General features: G+C 36.5%; 1 protein-coding gene across 10 annotated transcripts in view; it reads left to right on the forward strand.

Annotated features, from left to right (window-relative positions):
• Nucleotides 1-19,853, forward strand: part of Cdk14 (cyclin dependent kinase 14) — a 468,058-nt gene that overhangs the window by 280,783 nt on the left and 167,422 nt on the right. For all 10 annotated transcript variants that reach the window (XR_016535529.1, XR_016535528.1, XR_016535530.1 and 7 more), the window contains one exon: nt 10,421-10,514. Coding sequence is in view for 5 of the 10 variants with exons in the window: in XM_090333066.1 (XP_090189192.1) it covers nt 10,421-10,514 (94 nt within the window). In the remaining 5 variants the exon portion in view is untranslated. The remainder of the gene's footprint in view (nt 1-10,420; nt 10,515-19,853) is intronic.

Genomic DNA, 19,853 nt, shown 5'->3' on the forward strand with positions numbered 1-19,853 from the left:
GTATTTGTTTAGAGTACTCCTCCATAAAATTAATTATCTGCATTTTTATTAATTGAGACTGATTTTGGGATTTTTTTGCAGGCCTTGGCTTAAGCTTAGGGCCTGAGCACTGTCCTTGGACTTTCTCAAGGCTAGAGCTCTACCACTTGAGCCTCAGCACCACTTTCGGCTTTTTTCTATGTATGTGGTACCAAGGAATTGAACCTGGGTCTTCATGCATGCTAGGCAAGCAGTCTACCACTAGGCCAAACTCACAGCCCCTGATTTTTTGGATCTTATTACTGTTTTTTCAGTATTTCTGAATATTCCCAGTCATCTGTTACAACCTGGGGCTGTTATTTTGAGACTTTCTAGAGCCTTCCTTATCCATACTTACCTATTTTTAATTTGAAACATTTTAGGCATTAATAACCCTCATAATTTTAATATGCAACCCATGGAGATAAATCAGGGTAGTTTTATTATTCTCTGTGTCCAAATCTCTAATATTGATTATGATTTTAGTTTATCTTTATCCCTGGAAGCATTTGAGTCACCTGAAGAGAAAACAAAGTTGCCACATAAGTATCCTCTTTATTCTGACCACACTGTCGTGAGAAGCACATGGTTCTAACTAGAGTGTCTGCACAGCATAGTGAAGGGATCTCTGACCCAGGTGAGAGGTACAGTTTCTGGTACTTTACATTTTATATCAGGCAGTGTGAGGTCATCCAGATTTAAGAATTAAAAGACCCCATTCATGTGCTAAAGGTCAGAGAGAGAGACAATGTCAGAGTGGACATTTCCTTTTGATAGCATGGAAGCTGTGAAGTAAAGGTACATATTTATCCTTAGTGGACAATTAGAGAGGTAGAAGGTAAAAGGTGATTTACCTGTGATGGGTAACTAGTCTGACCTGATAGATTAAGAGTTGGACCAGACAGATCTCACTAAGAGATATGATAACTGCTATTGGGAGATAGGCATTGCATGGCCCTTGGTTTTTGGAAAGGTAGAGAAAGAAGGAAGGAAAGGAAGAGGAGGGTAGGTAGAGACTGGAATGAAAAGTATTTAGGAATAATTAAGATATGACAACTTTACTTGCGGTTCATAGTTAAGGGAAGGTAAAGATTCAGTTATTCTTGGGTTTTTGGTTCAGGTAACTGAATGATATAAAAAAAAATAACAAATTGGCCGGGTGTGGTGGCTCACACCTGTAATTCTAGCTACTCAGGAGTCTGAGATCTGAGGATCAAGGTTCAAAGCCAGCCTGGGGACAAAAGGACCTGAGACTCCTATCTCCAATTAATCTCTAGAAATCAGGAAATGAGGCTTGGCGGTAGCTTTGAGCTGAAGAGCTCAGGGACAGCACGCAGGCCCAGTTCAAGCCCCAGGACCCACACATACACACAAAAAAATGTCATCAGATTAGAAAATGCTACTAATAAGACACATACATACCCACACATAGTTAAACTGTAGGAGCAAAAGTTATCAATTGACCTTAAGGAATATGAATGCCAGTTGGCACTGGAAGGTGGCTGACCTTCAAGGATTTCCTGTTAGTGTTATTTTAGACATAACACTATGGACTCTAGACATAGAACTTCAAGTCACCTGCTTGGGCACACCCTGAAGTCAGCAGCAGGCTTCCCTGGGACTTGACTTTTCTGAACTACATTAGCTTTCTATACCCTCTCCCTTTCTTTTAATTTTTATTCTGATGTATTCAATTTTTAATAAGTATACCTAGTAACCAAAATAACTTTGATAACTCATTTGAAAAGTAAAGTTCAACATTTCCCTTTATAGCAAAACCTTATTGCTTTGAATCACCTATTTTTCTAAGAAGGGATTTTACTTACAGTCCAGGGTTTTCTTTTCATGGCTTGAGAGTGAAATACTGCATAGGACTATTTGACTAAGATATATTGTGCCTATCGGTGCCTAATGAAGCACTCACCACAGTAAATGATGAGTGACAGTTTAATCAATTCAGTTCTTTCAGTGTCACAAGGGTATGCTGCAATGTAATTTTTAGTTTTTTACTTTTCAACTACAGTGAATGCCAAAATAAAAAGAGTACATATTCTTAGAGGTTATAACAAAAAAAAGAAAGAAGAAAAACCTCGGTTTTAATTTTCTTTCCTTTACAAACTGATTGCTTCAATTAAAAAAAAACCTCTTTTTGGTCTATTTTACAAGCATATATATTCCTTCAGAGAAAAATGAAGTAACATATGCCTGCCTTGGTAGATCAAATAACTCCAGCTTCATTGCATAATGGTTTATTTCAGTGAACCATGCCTAGATAAAATTACCTGCTAGGTTAATGAACATGGAGGCTTTCTGAGTTAGTGTGGCATTCCTGTGTTACATTCAGATTGTGTTTTACTCTTGATCCAATTTATTGTGCTGATCTCTTCTTTCTTTGTTATTTCTTTGGCGAGGACTTGCATATATGTTCAGAGAATCAATCTGATTTAGCAAAACAGAATAACCTAGATTTCTTTAGATTCTTGCTCTTCAGTATGAAGTCTTAAGACCAGCCACTTTCCTATTGCCTGGAAGCTTGCTAGCAACAGAATCTAAGGCAGGCTTCAAAGTACACTTACTAAATTGGAATGCAGATTCTACCCAGATCCCATGTGACTAGCATCCATATTAATCAGTGAGCAGTAGTGCTTCCAGTGTTTTTTTTTTGCTTGTTTGTTGTTTGTTTTTTGGTTTTTTGGTGTGGAGGGGGTAGACACATGAGCCTTGAGGAAATTTCTGGTGCCAGCATGATGTTTACAGGGAGAAAGGAAAGAGCATTAGCTTACACTGAGTTATAGTCTGGCTCATCTACTTGCCTCCTGTCAGAAGCAGCTTGACTGTATCTTGATCTACAAGCCTCTTCCCAAATGTTTTGACAGTGCATATGGTTCTCCATGGCTCCAAATAATTCTCTGAACTTGCGTGGAGTCCTCCTGTGCCATTCAGTTCAGTGGGCATGTGTGGGAAGAAGCAGACCTCCTCCTGCTGTGACTGTGTCTTCCCTGGCCGTCTCTACATGTAGGGAAATGCACACTGTGCCGTTTTGTGATTGCTCCTGGGCTTTGTGGATAAATTCTGCCACTTGAGTGTAAAACTCTCACTCTTAAAAAACTTCAGAATATTAACTTTGCTAACAAATGGATGAAATTAGAAGCCAGAATTAATGCAACTTTTTTTTGGAGAGTTCAACTGTACTATATTTAAAAATGAATTGTTTACTGAGCTTAAACCAAACATCTGTTCTGAGAATTATGGGAGGAAAGTGCAGGATTTTACTTTTTTTAAAAAAATGCTTTGGCTAAGACCAAAATTACATTAACATAAGCTATAGAAATAATACTATCTAGGTATTATTTTAATTTCCTTCACATGGGATAATGGTTTCTTGGATTTATTACCATCATTTAATATAACATCTTCCTGGGAAAACTGACTTGTTATGTTATGCTTGAAGATGTCACATAAAAGATGCAGAGGTTCCTTGAGTGTAGATGCTGATGGAGACAGTGAATCCCTATGTTGTTGTTGGGGAATGTGAGGGATCTTGTTATTTAGAACAGGCTGGCCTTGTACTAATGCTTTTCCCATCATAATCTCCTGAATGTTTAAATTATAGACACATAGTCCCAGGTTCAGGAATCCCTACTGAATCTGAAAAATATAAAGTTACCTTGAATCACAAACTCTCAAAAGGACTTCAGTACAAAGATATCTTGCCTGGTAACTTTAGTAACCTAACCCTATTTTATCCAGTGTTGTCACACTGCCTTTTACCCCTTTTGTCTTCTAGAAGATAACTTTAAAACCTAAATGACCAAATCATATTTCTGAAAAAGGTGGTAGCTAATATGTATACAAAAAAATCAATTACAAATTATGGTTTTAATATTTTTCTCATTATAGTAAATTCTATTTGTAGAAATGATACAGGGGAACATGGAGTTAGGGACCCATGCAGATCTGAGATCAGATGCTGAGGTGACATTGAATTTGTCATTCTCCCTCTGATGGAGAGCTCATTCCTTCACTACCCAGTCCCTCTCCTTTCCACACACAATCAGTCTCTTTATTGCCCCAGATATAGTAGTTCAGGTTAAACTTGCAACTTAAATGTCTTTATCCTACATTATGTCCATTTTCAAATACCTTTATATCAGATTTATTAATCTTTCATTTGTTTGCTACCTAAGGCCTTTAACATGGAACTCATTTGACTGAACAGAAATTTTTATTGTTGTTGTTGTTAAATACCAAATCCTAGAAATGATATGGATTTTCTACTTATATGATTAGTTCTTCAGGCAGTCACCACTAAGAAAATGCTGTCCTCTTCTACTTTGTCTTTTTAAAAATTAACATTGGACTTTAGAATAGTTTATAATTGTAGAGATTTTGGAAATATATCAGAAATATTTCTCACCTACGTCTCCCTTTAGTCAGCATCTTTTATCACTAGTAAACAACTTTTATTTGTGAGTGTGTGTGTGTGCGTGAGAGAGAGAGAGAGAGAGAGAGAGAGAGAGAGAGAGAGAGAGAGAGAGAGGGAGGGAGGGAGGGAGGGAGGGAGGGAGAGAGAGAGAGAGAGAGAGAGATTGACTATTGAATCCAGGGCCTGGTGCATGCTTTACTATTCTTCCAATTGAGCTATATGCTATACATGTAGCTATTTTATTTTATTTTATTTTACTAAATTGTTAGGGAATGGATCTCACTGTGATGCCCTGGCTGACCCTAGGTACATGGCTTAATGCTCCTCCTTCTAAGAAGCTAGGATTATATATAGGTATGTGCACTATCAACCCTGGCTTTTAAAAGATCTCATTTCCATTTTTGGTAGTTTCCCCCCAACATCCTGTTTCTTTTCTGGATCTCAATTAAAATACACATGTATCAGATGTTCTTAGCCTCATCTGAGTTGTGATAGTTCCGTCTTTTCCTTCTTTTTGATGACTTTTACACTTTTGACCAATACTTGCCAGTATTTTGAGATTTGTCTAGTGCACATTCTCATTTCATCATAACAGGGGTACATAATATCAACATGACTTATCACTGATGATCTTGACCTTGAACCATGCAGCTCAGGTACTGTTTGCCAGTTTTCTCTACTATAAAGCTGCTGTCTATCCCAGCTTCTTTGCCTATACTCACTGAGCTCAGTTCACCGATCTTGATTCATTCGTTGCAAATATTTTTGAGCTCTTTCTATGAACCTGATACTCTGCTGTTTCCTGGGGAAAAGATAATAACTATGACCTTGTCTCTGTCCTTATAGATCTTCCTTTTGGAGGAGAAACAGCTTAAAAGGACAGACAGTGTAATAAGTTGTGAGTGTTATAAAGAGAACTAATTGAGACAAGGAGAGTGAATCATGAAGGCTGAGCAGCATGATAGCTGGAAAAGATGTTTAAGCTGCCCTGAATAGCAAGAAACATTTCTCCAAATACAGAGTAGGTATGGAGAACACACTTGTACAGATTTCCTGAGCTGAGAAAGCTTGTACATGTTTTATAAATGGAAGGTGGAGCTATGTAGCTAGGACAAAGCCAGTCTCTTGCAAGAAAGGTCAGAAGCACAACACCGAAGTCTTCTCACCCCTCTAGAGTTTAAATGTGACCCCATTAAAGGTTCTTCATTGGAAGTATGAGTATAATATCAATTAGGAGGTGGGTTCGATGGTGCACACAGCTACAGAGAGGTAGATTTAGGAGGATTGCTATCAGAGGAGGATGGACTGAGTGGGAAAAAGTCCTATTGAAAAATAAATTAAAAGCAAAAGAACTGAGAATGTGGCTCAAGTATTAGAATAGTAGAGTAAAATGCCCTGAGACCAATCCCCAGTATCACCAAGACGAGAAAAATGAAATATTCGTTTGAGTATAACAATTCAAGGTGGTGGTGTCCAGAGGTGTTGTAGAACCATTAGGATGAGACTTTGGGGAGTTGTCTGACTGAGCTGTTTTGCTCATAGTTAGCACTCCACTATTTGAGGCACAGCTTCACTTCTATATTTCTGGTGGTTAATTGGAGAGAAGAGTCTCATGAAGTTACCTGACCAGTCTGGCTTTGAGTCAAAATCCTCAGATCTCAGCCTCCTGAGTAGCTAGGATTATAGGTACTATTACTCAGCTGAGCTACCTTATTTCTTAATCTGATATGTAGCTTTTCTATAGGCCTGCCTAGCTAATTAGTTTTGTCTTATGACTACTGAAATGAAAAAAATCAGTACATTCTATTAGATAAGTAAAGCACAAACTTAGAATAGAATATATAGTTGTCTCTCCTTTCAAACCTTTTCTTCCATTTTAATTCCAGCACTTATCGCATTTAAGCATCCTCAGTGAGTTTCATTTTTTCTGCCTGAACTGTCCATGCTCACTGTTGGCTCCAGTTCCCTGTAGTATACCAAATAAATGTTTCTAGTCCTTTCTGCTTGAGATGTATAAATTCTTCCTAGCCTTCCACACTGAGTAAGAAGTGTTCTCTTATTCTCTTCGTGCTTATTAGCACTAAATTGAATAAAGCAGAATCCACTAAATTGCTATGTACTATCTAAAGTGTATAGAAATTTAATATCACCCTAAAATTAATAATACTCCAAAAAGTATATATGTATGATACTACATGAGAACTGAAACTAGCAACAATTTTTTTCTAAACTATTAATAAAAAAGTTACTTCTGTCCCAGAAGAAAATCTGAGTATTCTCTTAATACTAAACAATAAGGCTAGAAGTAGACCTCATTGATCTTATTTTGCATGTGCAATGTCCTAAGTTTAATCCTCAGTGTTAAAGAAAAGAAAATAGCTTCTCAGGAGGCTGAGATCTGAGGATCACAGTTCAAGGCCAGCTAGGGTACTAAAGTCCATGAAACTCTTATCTCCAGTTAACCACCAGAAAACTGGAAGTGATGCTGTGGCACAAGGGGTAGAGCAGTAGCCTTAGAAGAGGAAGAAGAAGAAGAAGAGAGGAGGAGGAGGAGGAAGAGGAGGAGGAGGAGGAGGAGGAAGAAGAAGAAGAAGAAGAAGAAGAAGAAGAAGAAGAAGAAGAAGAAGAAGAAGAAGAAGAAGAAGGAGAAGAAGAAGAAGAGGAGGAGGAGAAAAGTATATTGGATTGAGGAGTTAAATCAAAAGTTCAGAATTTAGTAATGTATTAAGTTTGGCTCCCTGAACAATGAAGAGAGGATTATAACACTTAGAAGACTGCAAGATTGTATGAATTCACTGAAGGTTATACAACCAAATAAAAAGATTTAGAAAAGTTTCTTAGGTAATAATAAATGCTACTTTGTTTTTCTGACTTTTAAGTTCTTGTACTTGCTAGTTTTTAAGTAGAATAGCTTCTCATTTTTTAATCCTAAATTCACTTTTTCTACTTAATTTTGCTTTCTTTATTATAATAAAAGTTTCCAAATTCTATGACCTTCCGGCCTACATCTATCTTTGCCTGTACCTGCAAAAATATCAATTTTGTTTAAAGTCTCATTTTGAATTACAATACAAATCATTCATATACCTGTGGTATGAATCAGATTTGGAAATCTTGGATTCAGAATAACTAAATGATGTGTGAGCATGGGTGGATGTTTTATATGTTACCTTACCATTTTTGACTAAAATGAAATAAGAGTTTGAACATATTGCATTTTATGACATCTTTAATTGGAAGCTTAAATGAGTGGTTCTTCTTGAAAAATTTAGACTAACTAGGAAATAATTACATAATCATTCAGATTCTGAAAAGAAACCACAAATTAGACATTTCCTCATACCAAGTTACTTATCTTTAAGCATAGCCCTTATGTGGATGAATTCATTTTAGTAAACCACTCAGTGCAGTTAGCTTAATCTATTGAGCGAGAGAAAAAAATGCAGGACTAATGAAGGGCAGAAAGAGGAAAAAAATGGAAGGCAGGCAATGGCCCCTTTATATTAAATTGAAGAGCTTTTATTGCTGTTTGGTGATGAGGAAGCTCCAGTAAAAAGCAATCTGCTATATTAATATACTGATATGTTCCATAATTCTACTTTTTATTTTCCTGTGCATTAAAATTTTGCTTCTATCCTTTATGTATAATTCCTCGGCTTCATTACTACACTCTCAAGCATCCTTGAAAAATAAATGACATCATAGGAAACATCCTGTAGCTAGCCAAGCAGATAACAACCAATAGAGAATCTTTATCCTTTCTTTCCAGTAGAATACATTGCAGCAAAGATTTATTTTTAATTGTCTGAAGAGTCAGTAGAGGAATAACTAAGAGTCAGTAGAGGAATAAACTAAAATAAAATTGAATAAGCAGGTCTTATAGTGTAGAAGCCAGCTTGGCTGTGGAGAAATGGGTCTTCTGCTTTGCGTCTTCCCACCTAGAGCTTCAGCCTGGAGCGGCAAAAAAGATGGAGGCTGTGAGGTGATTATAGAGCTCATATTCAGATATATGAAGGAAGGAACAGGTATTGAACATACAAGCTGCTTAGTTTAAACTTAGGAAAACAATGGAAATGTAAGTAGGAAGTCTTAGAAAGGTTCTTTCCAGAAATTTTTGGAAAAATACTATACTGGAATTTTAAATAGATTTAATCAGACATCTAAAAATCCCAATATTTACAAACATGTCACTGCAGTTTATTATGCTAATAAAAATGATTCTCTCTATACCTATTCCAGCTCTTAAATCTAAAATATAATGTGCTTTAAAATCCATCTAGCTAGAACATTTGATTTAAAACTAATTTTTATTGCTTAAATTGGATTATTTTGTTATATAAAGTAAAATGTGCTTGATTTAGTTATTTTGGCACTATGTACATACATGTTTGTTGAATGTCTGTTTAGATGGAAACTACATAGTGAAACAGAAAAGGCATTTTTGAAAATATATTGCTTATATACAACTGTGCAAAACACTGGAACAGCCATAGAGAAGTAGGTCACTCGTGTTTTACCCCATGTGGTTCTGAAATAAGTTAAAGACACATGGGGTTGCTTGCCCTAGATTTAAGATAAACGTAGTAATTGAACAAATGTCCCCTTGTGTTTATGGTTTGCTTTGTTATAGTTGCAGGAAACATAAACCTATTCGAAGCAGAGCCATTAAGAATTTATGGAAAGTTGCTAGGAGGTAGAGAAATCTAGAAAATTGGGTTGATGGGGCTGGGAGTTTGGCCTAGTGGTAGAGTGCTTGCTTTGCATGCATGAAGACCGGGGTTCGATTCCTCAGTACCATATGCATAGAAAAAAGCCAGCAGTGCTGCTGTGGCTCAAGTGGTAGAGTTCTAGCCTTGAGAAAGTCTAAGTACAGTGCTCAGGCCCTGAGTTCAAGCCCAGGACTGGCACAAAAAGAAAAGAAAAGAAAAGAAAATTGGGTTGAATGAGCTCTCAGGAAAAGGGATCCGTTCAGAGGACTTTGTGTCTAGAAATGCTGTCTCTTCCTGTTTTTCTCCACCATTTATATCACTGACTCATTTACATATTCCACTTTCCTACCATTCTGTTCCAAGATCCCAACAGAATTATCTAGCTGACTTTCTCCCCGTATTAAGGACTGCCCATTTGAGGGGGTGGGGGTTTATCTGGGAAGCAATGCCCTTTGTTACTCTGGACTGCCTTGCTCCATAGGAACCCAGAACACAGCATTGAAGGCAGGAGAGGAAATTGAACATAGTAGATGACTGATGTATTGAGAAAAGGCACAAAGAGTGAGTTCATAAGAGGAACTACTTGTCTGCTAAAGGCTTCCTGGAGGAGATGACACTGAAACAGTGTTATAAAGATTGAACTGCATTTATTTTGAAGAGCAAATATGTAAAGAGGATGATATTTATGTAATGTGAGCCAAATCTTATAGATTTATGCTTAGCGATAGATCTTTCCACAGTCCTCACTCTAGTTGCCCTATACCATCCCAGCAGCTCATGTTCATGCATGGGCAGACTGTCTGGGATTTGTAGTGACAGGATGTGTGGTTTTTAAAAGTTCTTCAGACAATGCTCATACAGAGGACTGAGAAACAGTAACAGCTATAGAATATATTATATTGTGAGTTTGAGACATACAGATAGAAAGGATATTAGAACAGTTATAAAAGCGACTTTTCTATGTTAAGCCAAAGACTTTCTCAGCTATATCCTCTAGTAAAAAGAAGCCACCAAGGTTTCCTGTGGTATTGATTTCCACCATTTTCTGGAGCCAATGTCATTGCAACCATTTAGAATCCATTTAAGGAAGTCTTATAAGGGAGTAAACAGAGAGTCACAGGAGAAGAGTCTTGCTCTTCATGTATCCCATTGCTATAACTGTTATTCATTTCCCCCTCTTTCCTCAGGAATGGAAGTTAAGATCTCAGATTTTATTTCCTAAATAGAATGTGTTGAAGCTTCCCTAATAATTCCTTCTTCTCTTCAGGGGAGTTGGTTGCATCTTTGTTGAGATGATTCAAGGAGTTGCTGCTTTTCCAGGAATGAAAGACATTCAGGATCAACTTGAACGAATATTTCTGGTAAGTTCTTTGCTGAGTAGTCTTAGAAGAAAACTGATTTTTAATTAGCTTACTTAGTGACAAAGTCAGCACTGAACTGCAGAAAATATTGTAAAATAAATTTTTCTACTGTCACATTTAGTTCTAACATTTTTGAGGCCTCTGAAAAAGAAAAAATTAAGAATTTTTTAAAGCTGTTATTCATAAATCATATGCCAAATGAGTAAGAAAGGGTAAGATAGTAAAGGCAACATAGAGTAACCAGTTACAATTCTAAATGGGCTATAATGCAAAAATTTTTATAGACATTTACCCTGATTCAAATAACTGCAACCTATTTTACTTTGTCCCTCTACCCATAGACTTTGATTGGTATGTTTTCATAGTGTGTGTGGGTAGTGTGGGTGTGATGAAGGATAAGAACCTTACATTGGAGACAAAAGGCATACAATAAGTTGGACACATTTTGAAGACTACATTATCAATGATAAGTCATCACAGTAGCATGTACCCTAGAAATGGTGTATTGAGAATGGCATTTCACCACTGAGATATAGCTTCAGTTCAGTTAGGAAAAACAAACCACTTAAAATTGAATTTCAGAATATTTCACAAGGTATTTGGCCATTATTCCTTAAAACATCCAAAGGAAAGAAAGTCTGAAAGAGTGCCACTATCCAGTGCTGTCTAGAGAAACATGACAACTCTGTATAATGTGATCTCATATGTGGCATTCTTTTTTTTTTTTTGGCCAATTTTGGGCCTTGAACTCAGGGCCTGAGCACTGTCCTCAGGCTTTCTCAAGGCTAGAGCTCTACGATGTGAGCCACAGCACCACTTCTGGATTTTTTTTTCTGTGTATGTGGTACCACATACATAAAATCTTCATGCATTCTAGGCAAGCACTCTACCACTAGGCCAAAATCCTTGCCCTCATTTGTGGTATTCTTGACAGGAGAAAAATAATTAGAGAGAAGCTATTGGAGTCTGAATAAAGCATGACATTATTATTAGCATACCAGTGTGGGTTACTTAATTGCCAAAAATGTGCCATACGTGTTACATGATTTTTAACAAGGGGATGCTGATGGCATGGTGTAGACAATGTCTCTGTACAATTATCTTCAACTTTTCTACGTCTATTCTAAAATTAAAAGCTTTTTTATTTTTTTGTTTAATCTATTAAATAAAAAATGTGGAGCCAGCTTATCTGGATTTTGCACCTTGCACTATCACATTGAGGCTATGTGGCCCTGGGCAAGGGATTTTCCAGGTTCCTGAGCTTTGCTGCCCCCATAGGTGAAGTGAGGTATAAGAACAGCACTGGCCTCACCAGGTTACATTGAGGCATCATTGACTTGCCACAAAGAGTGCTATTAGAATGCTTACCATACAGTAAATACTTCCTAAGTGCAAGTTTTATGCTGAATGGTCTTTTTAATTTAGTAGAAATTTATCATTGTAATAGGCTAAATTATATAAACTGGTTATTTGAATATGGAATCAGAGCTAAACAGCTATAAAGTTCTTCATCTTTTTCACTGAAAGCATTCAGACTAGCTGGGTGCAAGTAGCTCATGGCTGTGATACTAACTTCTCAGGAGTCTGAGATATGAGTACTGAGGTTCAAAGCCCACCTGATCAAACAAATCTGTGAATCTTGTCTTCTTTTCTATTAATCAGTAAAACTGAAACTGAGGGTATGGCTCAAGTGATAGAACATCAGTCATGAGAGGCCTTGAGTTAAAGCCCTTGCGTTGACAAATAAATTACAATTAAAAGGACTCAGACTACATTGTAATTACTAACATTGCCCTACTTTTCCCTTCTTTGATGAACTCTCATAGAAGTCAGTGACACAGATTTTAATATTGTCCAGGTCAAGTGAAATACTGACTAGATTATTTGGTTTTATTTTTATAAGTACCACATTAAAATATGACTTTCATCTTCATTATAAGAACCAAAAGATGATGTAGTGACATGAACTAAGACTCTGTAAGTATTGGGTTCCTGTGTGCAGTGCCTTGTGTGGTAGGCCTGAGCCCTAACAGAATATGGACAAGTAAGAAGATTCCTAACAAAAACTCCTCAAACATTCTACTACTAACTATATTCTCATAAAGCTGTCTTTATATTCCACTTTTCACTTTTATTGTTTTTCATGTCCATAAATTTCCACATATAAACATTTCTCTCAACTAATTTTTTTTTTGCCAGTCCTGGGCTTGCGCTCAGGGCTTGAGCACTGTCCTTGGACTTTCTCAAGGCTAGAGCTCTACCACTTGAGCCCCAGCACCATTTCTGGCTTTTTTTCTATATATGTGGTACCGAGGAATCGAACCCGGGTCTTCATGCGTGCTAGGCAAGCACGCTACCACTAGGCCAAACTCCTGGCCTTTCCCAGCTAAATTTTATAATGAAAAATTGCCACAGTGTCAAAAAGTACAAAAGCTGAAACAATTTTACTCTTACTCAGGAAAAAAAAAACATTTAGTATTTTAAACCAAGTGTAAACTCTGAATAAAGAGAGGATTTAATTGCTAAATTTTATGGTCTGATCAAATTAATAGAAAATTAGAATAAAAACTGTGCCATTTACATTGCTGAAGAAGGTATCAAAGATTGCAAAAATGCTCTAAGCAACAGAACTCATCACCAACCTATGACCCATGCATAGGCAGCTAATTACCAACCCAATACAGAGACAGCCTCATCACCTCTTAGATTTTCTGCAGCTCACCACTCAGTGTTTCATCATTTCTGTTGGTCACAAGGACTTTCCATGTAGAGACTTTAACTTCAAAGGCAAGTACGATGTCCACACAAGTTTTAGTATTTTGATATATACTCCATAGTTTTTCCCTGTACATGTTAAAAAAATCATGTCATACCATATTTGCAAGTTTGTTACTTATACTGTTTTCATATAATAGCATGCAATGAGCACTCATCATTGAAAAATAAATTTAGACTCCTATCATCATTTTTTTCACATTCTTTATCTTCTTTATTTCTTTTTTTCATACTTATTATTGTAATTAATAGAAGGGTTACATGATATTTGCCAGATAAATGGTGCATTAATTCCCATACACTGATACCCTTTCACATGTCTTGGTCCCCATTTCCCTCCCCCCACACCCCTACCCCTCATCTTGTTTTCCCCCCTTCCCTATCCAATTTCAAATAACCAAATACAAATATATCCGATACATCAGGTAACAAAGTGAGATACTGTAACAATATGAGATAACCAAAGGACAGCAAAAGAGATGAGAGATAACATAGTACCTTAAGAACATCAATCATTCATTGTATGGCTTATGTTTCTATAGCCTAGAGATCCTTTCATTTAGCGTCCTACTATATGGTCTTTTGTATCAAGGTTTTGCTCTATTGCAAATCTCTGCTAGGAGAGCCCAAGGTTTCTACTGATTATGACAAATGAGGGAAACCATTGAGCCTAAGTTCCTTTGAGTCTGGCTTAAGGCTGTATATGACACACCCATAGCTAGTATTATACTTAACGGCAAAAAGCTAAAGCCATTCCCTCTAAAATCAGGAACAAGACAAGGATGCCCGCTCTCTCCTATCATCATTCTTAATGACAGAGGAATGTTTCACTGTATGCATGAAACTTTCTTATGTAACTAACCAAATACTGGTAGTCTTTATGAATTTTCAAAATGATTAAATCCTGCCAGAAAGCATACATTGTGCACCTTTCCCATAAAGAATAATTATTAGAATTGAATGTTTTAATAAAATTTAATTTTCACAAATTTATTATTCTTGTTCATTCAGCTCTTCATCTGAATACATGAAATAACTCCTTTCATTTTTGTTCTTATTAAAGCTCTTATCTTCTCCATTGGATTTTATTAGGACTGCATATTATATTAGGAAAAAAATAATTTAAAATTAAATGTCCCCAAACAAGAATAAGTCATTTATATGTTGTCTCTCTATATATACTTATAGTGGGTTTTTTTGGGGGGGTGTCATGGGCCTTGAACTCTGGCCTGGGCACTGTTGCTGAGCTCTTCAGCTCAAGCCTACCACCCTATCCTTGAGGCACAGCCCCACTTCCCATTTTCTAATGATTAACTGGGGATAAGAGTCTCTCAGCTTTGTATTGCCTGGGCTGACTTTGAACTTTGATCCTCACATCTCAGCCTCCTGAGTATCTAGGATTACAGGCATAAGCCACCGCACCCAGCTATAAGGTTTTTTTGGGGTTGATTTGGTTTGGGTTTTTTTTGCCAGTCCTGGGGCTTGAACTCAAAGCCTGGGCACTGTCCTTGAGCTTTCTCACAGCTAGTGCTCTACCACTTGAGCCACAGTACCAGTTTCAGCATTTTCGTATATGTGGCACCAAGAAATTGAACCCAGGTCTTCTTACATGCTAGGCAAGAACTCTACCACTCTAGGCCATGTTCCATGCCCCATACTTAGAGTTATTATGAAAGTATTTTCTTCAATTTTTTTCTACTGAAGCTTTTGTTTTCATTCACTTATTTTAAATAACTTTTCATAAATATTTTCTTTAAGTATAATAGGCTTTCTCATATTTTTGTTACTGAATTTTTGTGAGTTCTTTATTCATATTCCAACATTTAGTCTTCAAAATTATTTAAAACTCAAGTATAATAATAAACATACTATTATATCCTGAGAATACGTTCTTAAACTTTTGATTCTCCTTAGGTTCCCACACTCTGATATCTAGCTATTGAGAAATAACTATGTAGCTAATAATTATGTCAAGTTGTTGATTTGTTTTATGCTAAGATAATTTTTCTTTATTAGAATTGAGAAACATTCAAAATGAATCATATATAAAAATCATTTCTCCAACTATTATTTCAAAATCCCTTTGAAAAGAAAATAAGGGCTTAAATAAATGAGTTTTGTTTTATATAATTAAAAAAATGTATTTCATCACAGCATAAATCCACTTGCTGGCATAGCTTAGTTATTGTTCACTTAGAGTTTTGTATAATGTAAAAAATTCCCAATGGATAGTATCTTGTTGGACTGCTTCCTCTATGGCATCTTGCTATTATTTCTTAATTTTATGGCAATATTTTTTTAATTTTATGGGTATTCAGAGACCTCTGAGCTATGACCAGACTTTTAATAAGCCAGAGAAAAATATAATTACAAGTATCCCATGAGCTTATTGATTCCCTAAACTACTATTGTTAGAGCATAGAGACTCTTAAATGCACCACAACAGATGATATTAACTCTTTCATATACTGTAATTATTGTACTTGTGTCATATTTTTAAATTTTTAAGATTATCATTTATATAAAATAGAATTAATTAGGTTAAATTTGAGTTGAGGAATTAGATAAAATCAGGAATTTTAAAAATTCAGAAACCTCCAAAACCTTTCACATCAAATACTACTATTTTTTTTTGTCAGTCGTGGAGCTTGAACTCTGGGTCTGGGCTTTGTCTTTGAGCTTTTCAGCCCACGGCTACTGCTATACCACTTGAGCCACAACACCACTTCCAGATTTCTGGTAACTATTTGGAGATAAGGGTCTCACAGACTTTCGTGCCCAGGCTGGCCTTGAACCAAGATCCTCAGATCTCAGCCTCCTGAGTAGCTAGGATTACAGGCATGAGCCACCAGCACCAGGCCAAATACTACTATTTTAAAAGTTTCCTTTTATCTCTACTGGAATGGTTAAGTTTGCAAATGCTAGCTAAATATATCACACTAACAAGCAAACTCTCTCAGGACTTATATGATCACTGGCAGAGGAAATTTTGCAAAGTCGGTATGGTTGAGTCACTGAAAATAAAATGGCTTTTCTGGTCTGAAGAAGAATGGCTATTAAATGTAAATTAACTAGTCTTCAGCAAGCTAGACACTTTTCTAAAGTGTAGTTGTATCTTTGGACTCTAGTAAATTAATGTCTAGGATATAATTAACTTTGAAAAGTCATGAAACAGGATTCTTTCATTTCGTGTTTTAATACTAGGATTAAGCCCATTTATTTGCCTGTGAACTGTGTATCGAAAAGTGGTTAATAACTTTGAAGCACAAAATTAATAGCATTTTACCCAAGATATCTAATATAATTAGCTTCCACATATCGAGTCTTTATAAGCAAAAATGTGGAAGGCAATAAGATCAGTCAATGAAAGCCTTTATATTTTCTTTCCTTTTTTTCTCCTCTTTTGATGGAAGCCAGCAACATTTAAAATAAATCCAATGAATTCATTTCCAGGACATAATAACTGTGTTCATATATTCAGGATAAGCTGGTTTGCTACAACCTGAGATTTCACGTTAAATCATCTTTCTTGAAACTGGGATGCTAAGAGAGGAAGAAAGGTGATAGAATTCTGACAAATGTTATTCAAGACATTTAGACTTTCAAAGTGCCACCTATTTCTCTAAACAAGAACTCTGCTCTCAGGTAGAAAAGGCAATTTATTTTCATTTTTTCAGCATTACCCTTTTTTAATGTAGCAGAATATATTCACTTCCATTTGTTATAGAATATAAGCAGCAGACACATTCATTCAGGTGAATACATATGCAGGGTGGCAAAAATCATAGCTAATAAAAATAATTTATATTCTAAACACATTGTTCTGAGTCAAAAACAGAAAGTAAGAAAGAAAGAAATCTGCTTGAAAGAACCTTGGGAATGTGTCTCATATTCACAACAGCTGAACAAATGGCAGAGAGTGCTTGTACAGCTGTCTGAAACCATTGGCAGATGCTTCTGGGTTTGTGTGGCCAGTGGCCCAGGACACAGTAGTTATGACAAAGGAAGTGCATAATTCTGTGCTTTGGGTCTGTTCCTTTTCTTCATCTTTGAATATTAATAACCCTAAATGGCTAACTTTCCTCTGTGTATGCTGCTTCTCTTGACTTGTAAAAGAATTTCATCAACAATTCATTAACTATTTTATGTTATTTGATTAGTACACTCATTTAAAAAATCCCTTGTTCATCCATATAAAATTCAGGGTTTAAGTGGGGCGAGAAAAGAGGAGAGAGGAAGGGGGTGGGGGCAAGGGAAGGGAGGGAAGTTAGAATCTTGGAATTGATTCTTGCATGAAGCTTGGAGTTAAATCCTGTGTGCATAACACTTGGACTGACAACAGAGAATCTGCAGGCCCAGTTCCTGTCCTGTTTCCTCATTATGGCTCTGTTTATAGAGTATTAGAATTGGACTCATAATACCGAGGTTTCATGATGGAATAGAGGAACTTTGTAAGAATGTAAAAGAAAGTTGATAACTACCTTCTTTGGAATTGATTAACATACAAGAGACTATAGCAGTCACTTTGTTAGGGTAGAATATTGGTAGCATGGGCAGGTAGATAAGTAGGTAAGGAATAACTTTAAAAATTGAGCTATGATTAATTACTAAGTAATTGATCAGCAGATGGATAATAATAGTGGATAGTAATGGCAATAACAGGGGGTCTTTATTATCATTAGTTAAAATACTGTGCTATATTCTTTTCTGCTGTGAACAAATCATTTTTTCTAATTGGATGAAAATTTCTACATCTTCAAAAGGAAAAGGTGAGCTAAATGATTTCATTGTCGCCTTGCAGTTACAACCTTTTTAATTCTAAAAGTGTGAAGCTATTATAGGAAGCTTTGTTAAGCATTAAAGAGAGTATAATATTTGAAGATGGAAAACCAAGAAGAAAAGGATATAATTCTGGTTTAAAAGTTGCAGCAGAGCATGGAATGTGTTCTGTATGAATGGAAAGACATTGAATGATCAAGACTGGATATAAGGATATTTTTTTAAACTGCCTTCTATCTGTAAAGTAATAGGAAACACTACAGCCATATTGGGAAACTGCTTTATTGTGAAATAACTCATATTTAGTGAAAATCATTTGGTAGCTTTTAGTACATTAATAGACTCGTGCCACCAGTACTGTTGCCAGTTTTAGAAAGCTGTCTTACCCGGGTATGGTGGCTCATGCCAGTGATCCTAGCTACTCAGGAGTCTGAGATTTGAGGACCCAGGTTCAAAGCCAGCCCGGGCACACAAGGACCTGAGACTCTTACCTCCACCTAACCTCTAGAAAATGGGAAATGGGGCATGGCTCAAGGGTAAGGTGGTAGCCTTGAGCTTAATAGCTCAGGGACAGTGCCCAGGCCGAGTTCAAGTCCCATGACCCGCCCCCCCCAAAAAAAAAGCTGTCTTACTGACAACTGAAAAGGTAACTCCAGACATGTTAATAGTTAACTTCTATTTCCTTCAGCCCTTCTACTCCAAGACAACCATTAATATAGTTTCTGTCTTTGCTGATTTGCCTAAAATGCCATTAAATGTAAATAGAGTCAAACAATATGGGATCATTTATATCTGGCTTCTTTCAGTTAGCATACTGTCTCCAAGATTTATCCTCGTTGTGGCATATATAAGTATTTTAATCTTTTTTACTGACAAGTAGCATCCCATTGGATAGAAATACCTCTAAAACCAAATCAGTAATAAATTGGCCAGATATGTCTCCTCTCTCTCTCTCTCTCTCTCTCTCTCTCTCTCTCTCTCTCTCTCTCTCTCTCTCTCTCTCTCTCTCTCTCTCTCTCTCCTTAGACAGTCTTTGGGCCCTCATAGTTTGTCATCATGTCAAACTAAGAAACAACTTTGTACCAAAAAGGAAATACAGAAATGTTATCAAGCTCTTATTTTTTTATATTTTTCCTGTATTCATTTCCTATTACAGTGCTACTTCCAATGATTAATAAGAATCTGAATTGTCACTGTGTTACTTAAAGGTCATCTACTCAGCCTGCCTTCTTCATTTGACTAACAAGTGCACAGATGTGGCAGACTAAGAAAAGATGGTGAAGTTATGTCACAATGTGATTCATATGGGGTGAGCATGGAGGTGGTGGTGGGTGACACTGAATTCTCGTGATGTTTTCCCTTAAGCAGACTTTCTTCAGGCTCAAATTCTATCTTTAAAATTGTTTTCTTTCATGTGCAGTGTGCATCTATGTGTTAATCTGTATTCCTAGGATTATCTCCTATTGTAGGCAGCACCTACAATGGCTTCCAAAGAACCTACTGTTTATCCCTGCTGCCTTGTAAAACAAACACACTTCTATTGGGCTGGACCTGTTGGCTTGCTTCTAATGGAACACACTAGAAGTGATTTGCTAGCACTTGTCAGATTAGTTTACAAGAAGAATGATTGCTTCCTGCTGGAATCCCAGTTCTGCTTAACTATTACTGTGTACATAGGAGGTGAAGATCTGGAGGTATACTATGCCAACACTACAATGCATCTTGCCTGATCACTTGATTAGCATTCTGTTTCTCCTTTCATTTTTCAATGTACCTGTTCTTCTG

Source organism: Megascapheus bottae, chromosome 5, assembly GCF_031878675.1.
Source record: "Megascapheus bottae isolate mThoBot1 chromosome 5, mThoBot2.hap1, whole genome shotgun sequence".
Classification (NCBI taxonomy): domain Eukaryota; kingdom Metazoa; phylum Chordata; class Mammalia; order Rodentia; family Geomyidae; genus Megascapheus; species Megascapheus bottae.